The sequence below is a fragment of the Fundulus heteroclitus genome, chromosome 18 (genome assembly GCF_011125445.2).
Source record: "Fundulus heteroclitus isolate FHET01 chromosome 18, MU-UCD_Fhet_4.1, whole genome shotgun sequence".
Lineage (NCBI taxonomy): Eukaryota > Metazoa > Chordata > Actinopteri > Cyprinodontiformes > Fundulidae > Fundulus > Fundulus heteroclitus.
In genome coordinates this window covers 20,466,347-20,484,601 of record NC_046378.1, presented here as the reverse complement: position 1 = coordinate 20,484,601, position 18,255 = coordinate 20,466,347, and the positions used below count along the sequence as shown (strand labels likewise).

General features: G+C 39.8%; 1 protein-coding gene across 1 annotated transcript in view; it reads left to right on the top strand.

The window, feature by feature from the left end:
* Positions 1-14,824, top strand: part of si:dkey-103g5.4 — a 36,355-nt gene extending 21,531 nt beyond the window's left edge. The window contains exons 19-32 of the mRNA XM_036150142.1: positions 49-219; positions 315-472; positions 1,325-1,465; positions 1,731-1,872; positions 1,971-2,122; positions 2,261-2,386; positions 2,571-2,760; positions 7,480-7,584; positions 9,037-9,153; positions 9,327-9,478; positions 9,683-9,769; positions 12,724-12,870; positions 13,020-13,202; positions 13,374-14,824. Coding sequence (XP_036006035.1) covers positions 49-219; positions 315-472; positions 1,325-1,465; positions 1,731-1,872; positions 1,971-2,122; positions 2,261-2,386; positions 2,571-2,760; positions 7,480-7,584; positions 9,037-9,153; positions 9,327-9,478; positions 9,683-9,769; positions 12,724-12,870; positions 13,020-13,202; positions 13,374-13,490 — 1,988 coding nt within the window. The 3' untranslated portion in view covers positions 13,491-14,824. The remainder of the gene's footprint in view (positions 1-48; positions 220-314; positions 473-1,324; positions 1,466-1,730; positions 1,873-1,970; positions 2,123-2,260; positions 2,387-2,570; positions 2,761-7,479; positions 7,585-9,036; positions 9,154-9,326; positions 9,479-9,682; positions 9,770-12,723; positions 12,871-13,019; positions 13,203-13,373) is intronic.
* Positions 14,825-18,255: the final 3,431 nt, after the last annotated feature.

Here is an 18,255-nt window from a genome sequence, read left to right as displayed (position 1 = left end):
ATAAATATCATAAAACAAAGCACTGAAGTCTGTCTTTTTCCTCATTAGGTGAAATGCCTCTGCCGGATTCAGATGTGAGTCTGCCAGCTCTCTTGGGTAAGGAGTATCCTGACCCTATGGGATCTGGTCTAAGCGTTCCTGTGCTCGGGTCCCAGAGGGATCCTGTCTCTGGGAATGCAATACCTTTGGCTGGAACCATGGAAGACCCAAAAGGAAAAGTTATGTTGATTGAAAATTTTATTTGCCACATTCTCTACCTTATTAGTAATTTCCGTTAAGGTGCTGTGACTCATGCACCCGTTTGCGCCTCACAGGCCTGGTGGCGATCCGTTACGGAGCTCAGGCTGTGGATCCAGTGACCGGGCTGCTGGCCCCAGTAGTTGGAGCGAGGCTGGATCTGTCCAGGAAAAACATTGTGCCTGTGACATCTTCATTCTGGTTGATGATGGCAGAGCAAACTGATGGTGTACAGGTGTGTGTGTGTGTGTGTGTGTGTGTGTGTGGGGGGGGGGGGGTCAAATCCTAAATTACACATCCTAATTTAGTTAATATTGCGCCATGGAGGATATTCCACAGTGGAAGAAAGGAGATATTTGAACCTGAGTGAAGTTGCCCCCCCCCCCCCCTCTTCAAATCAAACAAAATTGGTGCCAAACGTTTGTGCTATGTTTGTGCTGGTTTGTGCAGCAAAATTTTTTGTTTGTGCCGCTATCATTTTAAAGATATAAACAAATGTTTTTAGAGGTAATCAAAGGTCAACCAGCCCCCCCACCTTCTTCAAATCAAATGAAATTGGTGTCAATTGGTGTCAATCAACAAACGAAAACTTTTGCTGCACAAATCAGCACAAACGTAGCACAAACGTTTGACACCAATTTTGATTTAATGAAGGTGTGTGTGTGTGTGTGTGTGTGTGGGGGGGGGGGGGGGGGGGGGGGGGCTGGTTGACCTTTTGACCTTTACCTTTTCATTAATATCCTCAAAACCAAAGCAGCACAGATGAAAACTTTTGCTGCACAAACCAGCACAAACGGAGTCGAGTTGATTGACACCAATTGACACCAATTTCGTCTGATTGGAAGAAGGTGGGGGGGCTGGTTGACCTTTGATGACCTCTAAAAACATTTGTTTATATCTTTAAAATGATAGGGGCACAAACTAAAATTTTTGCTGCACAAACCAGCACAAACGTAGCACAAACGTTTGGCACCAATTTTGTCTGATTTGAAGAGGGTGGGGGGGCCAACTTCACTCAGGTGATATTTGAAGAGTTGGCGAACTGAAGGGCATCTTACTCATGTGTCTGTTTTCCATTCTGTGTCAGGTGGAGGCGCTGCAGAGAGAGATGTGTGTGAGAAACACCTTCTGGCAGCAGCAGAGGCAGCGTGAGGAAGACGTCCTCGCTGATCTGGACTCGGCTTTATTACAGCATCTCCACAGAGTCACAGATGTGGATTCCCATCAGGTCAGCAGGGTGGAGTTTTTATCCTGTTAATAAAGAAGAGGTTAGTGCTTTACAGAGGAAGAGATTTAAGGGGATTGAAGCTTTAGAACATGTGGAAAAGGGAAAATAAACGTTTGGAACCGTGTTCTTGTAAAGCTTCTAGATCTTGAAAGTGAATGCGGAAACGACAGTGACTGTATCACTGTTCTTTGGACTTTAAACGAGGATGTGTGTGTGTGCTTGCATTCGGGAAGCTTGAACGAATGGTGCGTGTATATTCCTGTAGGTCCAGTGGTCAGCGAAGCAGCTGAAGGAGGCGGCCATCGAGATGCAGGATGCTGCACTAACGGAGGTCCAGAGGAAAGCAGCCCAGCGCTCATCCTTGGCTCTAGTCTTGCCCCCACATGTCTTAGACATCCTTACGTGCGGTAAAACCACTTCCAAGCTGGCAAAAGAAACATATAATGCCGGTTTACAATGTCTTGTTTGAATCGCAGCATAAAAAGGTATGGATATTCATGTGTAGGCGATGAAGAGGAATGGGACCAGCAGTGTGCATGGCACTCAACGCTCACGTCTGGCCTCGATAAGCTGGATGTCTGCATGGATCAGCTGCAACAAGACAATGAGAAACGAACGTCCCAGTCAGGGGAGTGGTCTACAAACCTCCATGTGATGGTTCGAAAAGTTGTTTCTGGGCTTATTTATGACAACACAGCTGTTTTTAAATAAAAACAATGCTTCAGCCATTCTAGATTTGTTCTTGACAGTAACACTAATGGTCGTATGATACTGATAAAATCATTGGGTTTCCAGGATAGAGAGCTGAGATACAGAGAAATGTGGGAGCAGTGCCTTTCCACGCAGACAGAGGTGGATTCTGCTCTCACCTTGCTCCATTTTGTCAGACATCTTTCTCAGCTGCGCGCTAACACTGCCCAGGTGAGAACTCACGAATATGCTCGAAAGATTTACTATTACATACAACTGAATATATATAAAAACAACTGAATCCATAACATATTTCAACCTTGTTCTAAAATTATATGTTTGACTTTGTGATGAATTGTCAGGATGAGGTCCAACTTCCATTGTTAACCTCATCATGTTCTATGTGGCTGTTTAGGCAGTACTTTGTGGACACTTTTGGTTCAAGAACTACGGCCTGGTCCAGTGCAGTGAGTATAAGCCAAACATTACAATGACGGCTCTGCTCCAACAAAGGGCTGTACCTCTGCTTGAAAGACTGAATCTGATCCTGGAAGAAAAAACGCCAAGGAGCCTGTCTTCCAACATCTGCAAGCAGCACATCTCTGGTACAGGAACATCACCTAATCGCATGTTCACAGACAAACACAGAGCTGATTTTTACTCATGGGCGGAGGTGTCAAAAGTATTCACATTTATTACTCAGGCAGGAGTATAGATACGAGGGATTAAACACTACGTGGAAGTTGAAGTACCAACTCAAGGTTTTTACTCAAGTAAAAGCATAAAAGTACTGCTTCAAAACTACTTAAAGTACAAAAGTAGTTTAAGAAATGCCATCAAGGACAAAGGCTTAGACTACCCGCACTACATCACCACCCCAAAAATAAAATTTTCCAGAGGCCATTTTGATTATAATGTTTTAGTGAGATATCAATGTTGAAAATTTTGGAACAGGCTAACTGTTTCAATCGCAAATGCCCATTGAAAATTAATACATTATAGTTCAATGCAAATACAGTCATATTCAATTAGAATATTAACAAAAGTCAATTTGTTTCCCAATTAACTAAGATAAACACATATAGATTAATTTCTTCCAGACTGATATTTTAAAGCCCTTATTTAATAATAATGATTATTTTTTACTTATATATAATGAAAATGCAACACTTAAGATTAGAATATTACCCTACAACAAACAGATAACAAAAATTAAATTTTTTAGTTAGTTGCTTAAAGATTCTTATTCTCAAAAGGTACTTTTAATCTGAAAAATGAGTCTCATTGGAACCCATGTTCCAATTTATTGAATATGATTGTATATTAAAGAACCATATATGTGCACTACTGAGCATTAGCATGTGTTTGTTGGAGCAGAAGACATGATGAATGGTTGCTTTAAGTATTGCAATGGTGCAAAAAGTCAAACTGCAGAGGCATGTTATCAATAATCCTTATTGAAATCTAAATGCAAATCAAAGCTTAGCTGCAGGAATCTAACAGGGCAATGTATGTAGGATAAAAAAACTAAACAACAAAATTAGTGCATCCAGGGCAGGCTTAGTAACAATTACCCTCGTATAGTTGCCTATATACAGAAAAACAGCGCTGTCAAAAAAAAATTATTTATCCAAGTGAATGACCAGAAAATGTAAAATAACAAATAAGCCTGACTGATAAATTCCTAATATGTAACACATTACTTTCAACACACCATGAACCTCATCATCAATACAATTCAGATACCTAAAATTGGCAAAAATAATATCAAGCCATTAGTATTAAAGCTAAACATCAGTTTCATTGAGTTTTTTACTATTTTAGTTCATTAATATTAACAATCCACAGACAACCATAATTTTCCTCAATGAAATTAAGCTGTTGTTCTGATGATTACAGATAATCCCTTCCTGGTCTTACTACTGACTACAGGTACAGACCAAACAACAGGGGGTGCTGTTTAGAAGGATTTAGAAGGCCTGTATTTTCTGGACAAAAAAAGCGATGCTATTCTTACGCTCTCCTTGTAATGCCTTCTTGTCCACACCAGGGGGCGCACCCCACTATACGAGAAACACTGATAAAATCTCCTTACCTGTGGGTTAAATGTATTCTCTATTGTTGAACATTCACAGCTGGGCTGTGTTACATATTATCAGGATGTATTGTTGTAAATGCACTCTGATCTGATGGCTGTTTCACAAAAGCAGAATTCAGAAATCCAGGATAAGAGATAAAGCTAGGCTTGACAGAGTGTGATCAGAGCATCCTGGCTTTAGGCAAGGCAAGGCAAATTTATTTGTATAGCACAATTCAGTACAAAGACAATGCAAAGTGCTTTACATGATTAAAATATAGCAAAATAAAACAGAATAAAAGCAAGTAGGAATTAAATGGATTGGCCTTTCACGAAGGCCAATCCAGACTCAGTAGATGCGACTATGTCATGCAAGGTTTAAGTAATTCAGGTAAAACCCGCCCCCAGCTTTCTTCAGGAGACCATGAGGTTGATCACAGTTTCTCTGATGATACAATGGATGTGCTGATAAAAAAAAGACACACAAACAAACGCAATCACTGACAAAATAAATTGGTTTGCGATCGGAGTGACCGCTGACTGAACAGGGAAGGCACCACCAGGATCAACTAAGCCTGGCTGTAAATCTGGTCTGGAGCAGGCTAGCTGCACAGAATAAATTGGCATGGTAATTTATGTGCTACTGCTTTTGGGAAACCAAATCGAGGCTTTATTCAGCCAGGATATCTGGATTAATCCTTTATCTTGGTTTTGTGAAACAGCCTTCTGATCTGAAAACAGGTCTGCAGTAAGAGGAGCAGTGAGTAAGTGACAATATTCAGAGGCTTGGTTCACTCTGGAAACAGGTGTCAGCCACTGCCAGTAAATTTTATTACTACTCCCCTCCCTCCAGTTACTGGATGTACAGATGTCTCTTTTTTCCAGCTATTTCAGTTCAATCACTCCTTGCCTTTATGCAGCCCAGGCAGTTGGACTGATAAGAGATCAAAACAAAGACATTGGAATTCACGTGGTTAGCCTGTTTAATCCTCCCTGATGAGTTTTAAACCACATTTGCAGATCAGTAGAAGAGATCACGTTGACATGCTGGCTGTCACGTTTCGTCTTTCAGCTGCATTTGTGACAGTTTTGTTTATGGAAGTAGTGCAAACAATGTTTTACTGCAGCTCACCATCATGTTTTTTTTTTTTTTTACCATGCAGCCCAAGCCATGCACTGTTCATACATACTTCTGCTTTCTTGAGGTAGTGCATGTGGGTCATTTAAATCAGGAAATTTAATCAGTAATTCTTTTTGCATGTTGCAAAAAAAGAGAGAAAATCCCACAATTGAATTCCCAAATTTGAATCTTTTGATTTTTAAACTGAATTATTTCCTGTCTTACAACTGTTTTTTTGTTTTTTTAGCTCCAATTGCGTTTTAATTTTAATATGTTTCCTTTGTGTTGCTCCTCTCACCAATCCCATACCCATGTCACATTACTGTCTACCAGGCAAACATTTCAAGAGTAATGGAAGACATAATAAGATAACGATGGTTCCATCCATCCATCCATCCATCCATCCATCCATCCATCCATCCATCCATCCATCCATCCATCCATCCATCCATCCATCCATCCATCCATCCATCCATCCGTTTTCTTCCGCTTATCCGGGGTCAGGTCGTGGGGGCAGCAGCTTCTGTAGGGAGGCCCAGACGTCCCTCTCCCCGGCCACTTGGGCCAGCTCCTCAGGAGGAATCCCAAGGCGTTCCCTGGCCAGCCGAGAGACATAGTCCCTCCAGCGTGTCCTGGGTCTTCCCCTGGGCCTCCTCCCGGTGGGACGTGCCCGGAACACCTCACCAGGGAGGCGTCCAGGAGGCATCCTGACCAGATGCCCGAGCCACCTCAACTGGCTCCTCTCGACGTGGAGGAGCAGCGGCTCTACTCTGAGTCCTCCCCGGATGACTGAGCTCCTCACCCTATCTCTAAGGGAGAGCCCAGACACACTACGGAGAAAACTCATTTCAGCCGCTTGTATCCGGGATCTCGTTCTTTCGGCCACGACCCAAAGCTCGTGACCATAGATGAGGGTAGGAACGTAGATCGACGGGTAAATCGAGAGCTTCGCCTTTTGGCTCAGCTCTTTCTTCACCACAACGGATCGGTACAGCGCCCGCTTCACAGCAGACGCTGCACCAATCCGCCTGTCGATCTCCCGCTCCATCTTCCCCTCATTCGTGAACAAGACCACAAGATACTTGAACTCCTCCACTAGGGGCAGCACATCCTCCCCAACCGGAGGAGGCACTCTACCCTTTTCCGGTTCAAGACCATGGTCTCGGATTTGGAGGCACTGATTTTCATCCCGGCCGCTTCACACTCGGCTGCGAACCGCTCCAGTGAGAGCTGTAGATCACGCCCTGATGAAGCCAATAGGACCACGTCATCCGCGAATAGCAGAGACGCAATCCTAAGGTCACCAAAACGGATCCCCTCAACACCTTGGCTGCGCCTAGAAATTCTGTCCATAAAAGTTATGAACAGAATCGGTGACAAAGGGCAACCTTGGCGGAGTCCAACTCTCACCGGAAACGAGTCCGACTTACTGCCGGCAATGCGGACCAGACTCTGACACCGGTCGTACAGAGACCTGACATCCCTTATTAAAGGGCCCGGTACTTCATACTCCCGGAGTACCCCCCACAGGATCCCTCGGGGGACACGGTTGAATGTCTTCTCCAGATCCACAAAGCACATGTAGACTGGTTGGGCAAACTCCCATGCCCCCTCAAGAATCCTGCTAAGGGTGTAGAGCTGGTCCAGTGGGAGGGAGGCTTAAGAGTGTGATTCCTCTGTAGTTGGTACACACCCTCCGGTTCCCCTTTTTGAATAGGGGGACCGCCACCCCAGTCTGCCAATCCAGGGGAACTGCCCCCGATGTCCACGCAATGCTGCAGAGCCGCGTTAACCAACACAGCCCCACAACATCCAGAGCCTTAAGGTACTCAGGGCGAATCTCATCATGATGGTTCTACATCACCTAATTCTTTATCACCATAAAAAACACTGTAGGATCAACAACACATCACTGATTTAACATTATGTAATAATGTTGTTTGTAAAAACACTGCGATGGACCGACGCCCTGTCCATGATGTAACCTGCCTCCCATTCATTGGAGATAGGCACTGAAAAACCAGAAATCAGATTTCAACATTTCTGTTTTTGATTTACAGCGAGACCCTTAAATTGATTCCTTACTTGTTTAAAAGGAGACTAAATATATCACTTATGTGTCAAAAGAAAACTCAACGCAGTCACTGAGAGAATCTGCAGATGCTGCCCAGTCCCAGGATGCTATTCTTCAGGCACGACAACAGACTTCATCCTCTGGTGTCCCCTCGCAGGGTGAGACATAAAGACTGCTTCTCTTCTCACCCCCTGCGGTTAATGTCTGCACTCTGTATGAAGGTCTAGGTATGCAAACAAGCTTTCTGCTGTGTGTGGGTAAGCTTGATGTGGCTACACTTTGCACGCTTGTTCTAGATACCAGTAGCAGATAACAAGGTTATGGTTTTCGTACAAAAACACAGAACTCAGGCTGTGTGGCGAACACTGTTCGTCAGCAGCCCAAAACTTTGAAAAATGTCCTCTCATAAGGTTGTAAAGTTCAAAACAGATTTGTCTGGTATATTCATAAAAAACTGTTGCCCTCAATCCAGTGTGAAAAGTATGACCTAAAAAGTCCTCTATTGAAGCTTTTGGGTTATTGAACTTATTTAGATGTATTTGTTTGCTGCTTATAGTTTTCCTGGCATGCATGTCTGCCAAAACAATTGAACTGTCCACATGTTCAATTCAATTAAGCTTTATTTATATAGCGCCAGTTCATGAAACATGTCATCTCAAGGCACTTTACAAAGTCAAATTCAATCATATTATACAGATTGGGTCAGATTATACAGATTGGTCAAGAATTTCCTATATAAGGGAACCCAGTTGGTTGCGTCAAAGTCCCGACAACCAGCATTCACTCCTGGAGAAACGTAGAGCCACAGGGAGAGTCGTCTGCATTGTACATGGCTTTGCAGCAATCCCTCATACTGAGCAAGCATGAAGCGACAGCGGAAAGAAAAACTTCCCATTAACAGGAAGGAAAACCTCCAGCAGAACCAGGCTCAGTATGAACGGTCATCTGCCTCGACCGACTGGGGGTTACAGAAGACAGAGCAGAGACACAACAAGAGAGACAAAAAAGCACAGAAGCACACATTGATCCAGTAATCTGTTCTACATTAGATGGTAGTAGCGGGTGAGCCGTCTTCTCTGGATGATGTCACAGCTAACAGAATGTCAGACCAGGTGTACCTACTATAAAGAAAAAAAAGAGAGAGAACAAAAAGTTAAAAGCTGAAATGACAAGCAATGCAAAACTGGAGAACAGTAGAACTCAGTAGAGTGAGAACAATAGGCCCTGATGTCCTCCAGCAGCCTAAGCCTATAGCAGCATAACTATAGAGGTAGCTCAGGGTAACATGAGTCACTCTAACTATAAGCTTTATCAAAAAGGAAAGTTTTAAGATTAGTCTTAAAAGTAGATACGGTGTCTGCCTCACGGACCAAAACTGGGAGTTGGTTCCACAGGAGAGGAGCCTGATAGCTGAAGGATCTGCCTCCCATTCTACTTTTAGAGACTCTAGGAACCACCAGCAGACCTGCAGTCTGAGAGCGAAGTGCTCTGTTAGGAACATACGGGGTTTCACATTGTTTATTTTACATTTACTGATACATCAAGACAATAAATAAGTGAGCTTGGGGGAAAAAGATCACTTATCTCATTAATGTATCTGTAATCACCAGAGGAGCAATGGAAAAGGCTGGTGGAGGTCTCTCCTCTATTCCAGCTGTTAAGGGAGCTCGAGCTACGGTTGAAGGCCTGGGCTGGGAAGGCTGGTTTTCTAGGCCAAGAGCTAAATGGTGAGTTAAGATGTTTTTCATGCATAAATGCTAGAAATGTTTGCTCAAATGTGTAAATGAGGATTTTTTATCTAGTTTTTTAGTTGATGTTCACTAAAATGTGGAGCTGAGCTGCCAAAAAAATCAAATCTGATTTCAATCCCTCATTTCATATATCCACTTACTTTTTGAAGACAAAGGAAACAGTTTTGTGGATGTCCTGGATGCTCAGTGGGAATGTGAGGGAGAACTGATCCCTTTGGACCCATCAGTCCTCAATCCCAGAGAGTTCCTGGTCTACCAGCATGGACTATTCCTTATTGACAAACTGCATAATCTAAAACTGGTTGGTGGTTTTCAATATTATAGGTAACATAAACTAAACTTTGATGCACAACTGTTGGTATTTTAAATTTTCTGAACTCAGGTGTACAAACAAAATTATTCACATTTTCCTAATATTAATAATTTTCATATAGCTGTGTACATTCATATGCTACTAATGGTATTTGCTTTTTCCTTGTTAAGTTTTTCCTTTTTTTTTTAACAGACTCCAGCTGTTTCACTTCAGATTGCAGCAAGCCTGCCAAAGAACAACTATGTCAACAATGCCTTCAGGAACTCCTTCTTTTATCAGGTAGACTACGGATGGTGTACTATAAGATTTGATTTAAAGCTTCTGTTATGATTAAAATTGTACCCTGACAGGTCCAGCATTGTTGCAGTAGATTTTCTTCTACTACACAATTGAGCAAAACATTTTCAGTGGTCCAAAAAAAAATGAAACAACATGGGATTTATTTGGTGGTTATACTAAAGTAAGTGGCAAAGCTAGATCTCTCTTATACAAACACCTTCTCTAACCTACAGCTTTTATGAGAGCAAAGCAATTCAACCTCTTCTGTTTCAATTACAGGCTGCAACTAACTGTGTCAAAGCCTTTCTACTTCCCCAATATGGTCTTGAAAAGGACAAATAAATCCATAAACTGTCTCAGGTGTTGGGCTATTTTTTTTTAACCTGGACAGCAAGATTGATAATGTGTAGCACTCTCCGTTCTGCACATTATCAATCTGGGACTGCTCCCATCAACTCTGTTTTAGGGAAAGGAGGGACATTCAGCAGACATTTTTAAGATGATTGGAGGAAGCAACACCTGGTGCCCCCCTACCAAAGGCTGGTCTTAGCCAGTCACTATATCAATGAGAAACTACAACAAGTTATGCTGGTCAAGGCACTTCTTGCTGTTCTTCTTTCAAAGATGAAATTGTGGATTCTAACAGAACAGATGTGATAGCAGCAGCTACACGTGCGTCCTCCTGTGCTGCCATGTTTATGTTGGTTCGGCTTGATTTCATCACAGAGGTATGTCCCGCCTTAAACCTTAATAACGCAACGTGATTAGCCCGAAACCTTTTTGCTTAGGTCAGAAACGGTTGAAGCCGGAGCGAAACAAGATGGATTCTCGCGTGTTTGTGAACGCACAGATACCGCGAGAATTCAGCTTGCAGTTAACGTTATAAACTTTTAGCAATAAATCTCTTTGTTGTACCCCTGTTAAAATAGAATACGACAATCCTTTATTGCCCCACACGGGGAAAATTCAGGTGTATCAGCAGCAAGTTAGGGAAAGTTTACAACAGAATGAAAAATAGAGTACAGTTATTAAAAATGGCATAATCAGATTAAATGAAATGTGCAACAGAGTAGGGTGGTCTGAAAATGTAAAAAAAAAAAGTTTAGTGTAACAACTTATTCAGCTTGTTGGGAGCAGTGAAGGTTCAAGGTAAACTTTTTTTTAATGTTATAATGAGAAAAAAGCAAAAAAATAAATAAAATACTGTAACCCTTGTTCATTGGCTGTTTGCTTGTTTGCCTTTTCAACACGGAAACACGCTTTGACAATAAAGACTCTTTGAATCTTTGAATTAGGAAACAGAAAAATAATGAGTTTGTCCATGCATTATTTCTGCTGCTGTCAGCTTGGTGAAATTATTTTGTAATTTATGTTTACTGTGTCTACACTCATTTCCTGCTTTTTGAATGGGGGCAGAGTCCTAGTTCCCGCTCTTGACAAACTGCCACTACTGCACGCACTACCAAAGGTACCAAAAGCTGGTTCATTGACCATGATGTTATTGTCCTTGACTGACCACCATTATTTGGTCAGACATCAGACACAACAATGCAGTTGACCTGAAGGCGGCTATCCAAACAACCACGGGCTTCCATTACACATCAGCAGAACCACAGGCTGATTGCCTCCATCCCACGTCACATTGATGCAAAAGGAGGTCCAACCTGACATTGAGCGCATACCAATGAAAATACTTCTCAGAAGCCTGTCATTTCTATTTGAAATATTGTTTTAAGGATAATATACAGTAGTCTAAATGTTGGGTTTTCATTTTTTGTAAGTCACAATTACTAGAATTACAAGGAGTTCAAGCTTTAAACATGTCTCTGTGTACTGAATCTAGTGACAACAAAATAAATCATAAAATTATTTCACCTTGGGGGATGTTGGCCTAGTGGTTAGAGCAACGTGCTTGCACTCTGAGACGGTTGCAAGTATTCGGTTTGATGCCCAAAGACTGCCACTGTGGGTCCCTGAGCAAGACCTTAGCCCCAGATTGCTCCCCAGGCGCTATGAAAGCTGCTCACTGCTCTCTAAGGCATGGGTTAAATGCAGAAGACAAATTTCATTGGAACGTACAATTGCAATGGCATTTAAGATTTCTTCTTCTCATTGAAAATTCTTTAATTGAACCGTTATTTTATCAATCCTAAAGGTAAATGTAATGTCATATAAAGCAAGTTTATGAAAATGGAAAAACAGACTTTCAGTGTCACTGACCCCTTAATGAAAACAGTCACCAGCTAAGAGAGACTGCCCAGCGGTCATGAAGAAAATTGTTGACTGACCGTACTTGAGTTGATCAGTCATGTATTCTAACAGGAAGTCCGGTCATGGCTGGAGATTGCACACAAGAATGTCTGATAATTTTTTTCCTTGCACAAACCACTTTAATACATTGTTCTTGAACAAGAGAAACTAAAGCGAAATAGAATTCAGTTGAATATATTTTTTAATGCTAGACTTCTGTATAATTGGTTAAAAAAATAATCAGGAAAAAAAAACACGAGCACTTTCACTTGCCAAAATGTATCAGTTTATCGATACAGATCTTTAGCTCTATTAAAGTTTTTCATGGGAATGGAGAGCTGAAGAAAGAAGGTCAAACCAAAGCAGAGCTGTTCCTGTAAATACAATCTGTGGTGCTGTTACTTCCTTTGGCTCACAAAGTTTGGTCTGTGGTTAGTTTTACAGTCATCGTCAACGTTCAAACAGTTCACAGCTCAGGTAAAGATGGGCTGCAGACCTTGGTTTAAAGTTTTTTTGACTGACATAACACAGTTACTGTAGTTTATACCAAATCCTACAAGAACTTCCTTTAATATTGCAAGATAACATACATTTTGAATATAAAAAAATTAAGTCCATATTGTATTAATTAATTATGCATGTTTTGTTTTGCTCTACCTGGAAGATATTTTTGAGACAAACTCTCATTTTGTGTGTGTTTGCAGGAGGCAGAGGAAACGCTCTTTGTCCGCCGACAGAGGCTTCAGTGTGTCGGCGGTTTCTCTCTCATGCTGCTTCACTGTCTCTCACACATCAAAACTAAGGACATGAGCTCCGACTTTAATCCAGCCTTCCAAAGACTTTTCTTCAAGGTGACTGAAAACATGTAAAATCTGAGGAAATTTAAAATTCAATTTTAAATTATCAAAGCTTGAAATCCAACTATGTTAAGGTCATACAGTTGTAAATGCTTTCAACAGATATATATATTTTTGACTTAGTTTTGATTATTTCCTCACAGAATCTACAAGACTGTCTGCAAGATTTCTTTCAGGTCAGATTAAGCATCCCTTCTGGACAGGAGTCAAGTTTGTGGGTTGGGTTTCAGGAGCAGGGTGACCTAAAGGAGGTATTGTCGGACCCCCATGCCGTCTCACTGCTTCATAGACTTCATAAACCAAGCAGAGGATTGCTGTCTGAAGATGTAAGAACTGGATATGTCCTCTCTGTATGAATTTAAATTGAGTTTTGCTGTTCTGTTCTGATGATCTGTTCACTGTTTTGACTGGCTGTCAAAATGTGGCTCTGAAGAGATTTAAGAGTAACCAGGGCCGTCTTCCATGTATTCTCTGTTTGTTGATGTGTATACAACCAGGAGGTAGAGAAAATGCAGATGAAACACAGAGAAGAATCTCTGTTATCACATCTTGAGGGACTTCTGAGGGAGAGGAGCTCAGAGGCCAAAAAGGGACTGGAGGACCAGACTGGTTGAACCAACATCCTTAACGATTTCATGTTAGTATAAAGCGGTTATGGTAAGAAGTAATAATCATGCAAGTAATAATAAATTGACGAGTTCAGCTAGAAATCATACAGAACAAATAAAAGGTACTGACTTTGTCACCATCAGATGCGGCTAAAACGTAGCCTATGAAGTGTGTCAATATGATTCCATATTTTTTAAGCAACACTTTTCACACATTAAATAAAACTGACATCAACAAGAACCTGGTAATACCAGATTTGCTGCATTTAAATGTCTTAGGTAGCTTTGGTATCCTTTTCCTGATTGGTATTTCATAGCAGCAGTTTACTCAATAATCACATTTTATAGTCTGGTATTTAGTTAGTTACTACAAATATGCAACAGAAAGTCAACATAGTTTAATATCTGTTGTAAGCGAACAGAAATATATTTTAAATTTAACCCCTGCGTTGATGTTTATCAGTTATGATAATAGACACACATTTTTAAAAAAAAAAATCATAATTTGGGTCTTAAAATGTATGTAATCCTTGCTGTTAGGAAATTTCAAATGGACTGTAAGAGAGACAATATATTCCTGGTTTGTTTTTTGATTCATTTAGTTTTATGATATTCAGCTCAGGATTTTTAGTTTCTTTTTGTAACATTAAACATCCTTATTGTTTGCTTCATCTCTGCCTTTCTTCTGAATTTGGGTCCTCCACAACCACCACCCCTTTCTGTAACAACTTATGAGGAACAAAAAAATCCTTGATTTTCTTTGAGAAAGGCACTTGTATACACATGGAGACCTAAAGAAAAGCTCATGGCAAGATTTCTGAACGCAAAGGTAATTTTCTCTCACAACAACTTTGCTCTACTTAAGCACTCTTAGCTGTGGTTAAAAACAGTATTTTCACTCCTGTGGGAGGAGGTGTGAATGAAACTCCAACGAGTTCCAGGAAATATGTTTTTAAAAACACAAAATCAATTTTTTGCGTGGATTACCTAAAAAATGCAATTAGTATTTTTACTTTTATGTTATATGGCAAACTGCTAAAAGGTTGACAAGTTCAAGTCCATTTGTTTGTTTTTGTTTTTTTTAATTTAACATTTAATGTTTTATCTAGACCTTTGAATCCAGAACGGTAATGACTTAATCAGTATTTAGCTTTGAATAAGACAAGGGCTCGATGGAAAGACAAATACAACAGGTTGTTATGGTTTGTACCTTTGATGAGAAAAAGTTAAATACAGTTAAATAAGGAATAACTGTAATCCTTGGACCACTTAATGAATAAAGAAGAATTCTTTCTACTCCCACACCTCAGCCATTATCACGAAAAACATATACATTTAAATGATAATATATACATTTCCTGGTTCGACTAACCTGTTTTCGTAAAACCTGGCTGTGAGTTGAAGCTACAAATCAGCTTCACAGTTGATTTATTATTTATTTGGTTTGCTTGGATTTCCATTTCCCTTATAAGTAAAATTGTTATTTGAAAAGTGTTTTATGTATTTAAAACAAGTTCTCTGTTTAATATTAAAATTAGTTTAACAAGCTGAAAGATTTCAGTTTGACTAAAAACAGAATCAATCTTTAGAAGGGGAAACGTATTTTCAAGGCACTGTATTTCTTTTTGGTGAGTCCGCACTTCTTCTGTCAATTTTTGCAAGGGACCCTTGTTTCAAAGAGAATATATACATTTTAAAATCTTACATCGTGCACAGTGCCCTTGGTTGCAGCAACAACTAAATTTAAGCTAAGCGTGAATGCCAGGATACGTTGACATAATTGTTACGTAGGATTGTTACATAAGTACCTTTTCTCATGATTGTTTAAGTCTTTATTTGAAGGCCAAACACCATCTTTGCTGCAACATGAATATTTCTGGGTTTCCTCAACCAGAGTATTTAAGACGTTTTCCATAAAGGAAATGATCTGCGGTTGAGTAGAGAGGACATTACTATTGACACAAATACACACTGTGAGCAACTGCACTCCGCATGGCCAATAAAAGGGATATGATGGCCCCGATACAGGTAGGCTAAAACATGTTGTCAGTTATCACACAACAACATAGTGTATGTGTTTATATTTATATTTATATATATATATATATATATATAATATATATTTATATTTATATATATATATATATATATATATATATATATATATATATATATATATATATATATATATATATATATATATATATATATATATATATATGTATATATATGTATATGTGTTACTGTGAGTCCACAGTAACTTTCAATCTTCTTTTTGATTTTGTGGCCTTTAATTTCATGTTTTACACTTTTCAAGAAATTGCACAACTCACTGCAGTTCCAAGTCTTGTTTATTTGCAATCAGCACCAAACAAAGTCAATGGTTACTGCTGTTAACAACGTTTACATTATTTTCTCAACACTGTTTGCCTCCAAATACATTTTGACAGCATTCAAGTTGACAGGTGTAGGTCTGAGTACTTCTTTTGTTTTCAACTGCTCGCAGAGGAGAACAGGAATTTTGCAAAAAGAAATCAGTGCTGCTTCTGACACAAAAAAACTCCACCTCAATATTAGGCATCAGTTTTTTTCTCTGTGGTGGAGGATGTAAAGAGTGATCAAAATAGGTCCACAGATAAGGGCGAGGATGTTCAGGATCATGGCTTTTTTTGATGCCTCCTTTGCTCCCTCGATGTCTCCACCTTGATTTGCAGTTTTGACCTTATAATGAACAATGATTACTGTCAGTGACACATTTAGGGACGTCTTTTGTTATGAAGAGGAGATCAAAATATTGCTGAAGTCTTTGTTACTCTGCAGCAGTCAGTTTTACATTTAGATTTAAAATCATTGATGCATTTACATTTATATACATTTTTCAGTTATGACTACAGGTAAGTAAATATTCCATCATCAAAAAAAGCCCATAATTTAAGTAAAATTACATTCAATAAATGTTGATGCTGTTGCAAATATAGCACATACCTTATTGGAGTAATATATTGCACAAGATCCAAGAGGCAAACAGCAGAAGCAAATGTTGAAAGCAGACCACCAAAAGTAGGTGGGGGCAACTTGGACCTCGTCCTCTGCCATACTTGCTCTTTCTTTCAAGGGATTCTGCAGTTATGGTTTGCTTGTCAGTATCTCAGACCTATAAATTGAGGAGGGAGTGGTGAAACAGACCTTTCATGCTGTATGGGCGTGGTTAAAAGTGCAAAGAAAAACTTAACCCATTTACGAGATTAGAAAAGAGATTAGAAAAGCAACTGAGCAAACCGAAGTAGAGAGACGTTTAACAGCTCTTTGAAAAAGAAGAACTCCCATCAGTGCCTTTTGAGATGTAATTTGCAGCCACTGCAAAGTTCTGACTGAAGAATTCTAATTAATTTCAAAAGTTTTATTTAGCATCAACATTTCTTAGCCTTGCTATGTTTTATTGGCTTATACAAAAACAATCCATGTTTTATACATCAAAAATGATGTATCTATTGAGCATAATCTTCATAAACTTGTACAGCTATAAAATGTAAACAACATTTTCAAGGAGACAAATACAAGCATTTACTTTGTGAGCCTTTTAAACCTTAACACAGCAGTTTGTTAACCGTCATACTTGTTTCCTTTATTTTATTTCATGTGGTTTTGTTTTATTTCAATATTGTATTTAATTGTTTCGGTTACTGGTCACTTTGTGCCTTGTGCCAGACTTTAGGCACTATTTTTGTTTTAAATGTGGTACAGAAATAAACTTTGGCTTTGAAGAAAAACAAACTATGATCCAGGTTTATGAACAAATTTCCAGGATACTGTTTTAAAATGCCGATTCTGTAACATAACCATAATTTTTTGCACCATTCTTAATGAAATATCTAAGAAACATTGAGTAAACCTTTCCAAAAAAAGTAAAAAAACAAAGCAACTGAACTTGTTTTTCGTAGTTGAAAACGTTTCGCTTCCTCTCCAGGAAGTTTTCTCAATTCAAAAAGTCTGGAGTAATGTGGAGTAACAAGCTTTATACTACTGCCAAACAAAGGCCTTGTAATGGCTTAGATAACATGGAAATTCAACAGAAACAGGTCCACCCCTTAGTTAATGGCCTGGCTTAAAGGAGCGATGTTTTAATCACTTGTATGAGGGTGAGATTTGAGGTGATAATTGGAAGGAATCAACCCTTTAGTTGTATTGTAAGTTTTTGGGAGTTGGAACCTAAGGCCTCCTCCTCTGTTTAAGGTTGGTTTTTCTCTCTTAACGTAGATGGCTTCCTTCACACCACTATCAAACCATCTGTCTTCTTTGTCCTCAAAAGAGTGTCCTTTGTCCTTAAGGTGTAGGTGGACAGCAGAGTCTTGTCCTGAGGAGGTAGCTCTCCTGTGTTGAGCCATGCGTCTGTGGACAGGTTGGTTTCTCCAATACAAAGATCAGAACATTCCTCACTGCACTGAACTGCATACACCACTCCGCTCATCTTAGGTTTGGGGGTTTTGTCCTTGGGATGCACCAGTCTCTGTCTGAGGGTCCTGTTTGGTTTGAAATGTACTGGGATTTTGTGTTTGGAGAAAATCCTCTTGAGTTTTTCAGAGACTCCAGCAACATGAGGGAGTCCCCATATGTTGCTGGAGTATCCCATATGTTGCTGGCCAACCATCACCTCAATTCTCACCCTTATACAAGCAGATGTGTCAAGTAACAAAGTACAAATACTTTGTTACTGTACTTAAGTACACTTTTTAGGTATCTATACTTTACTCCATTACTTATTTTTCTTCCT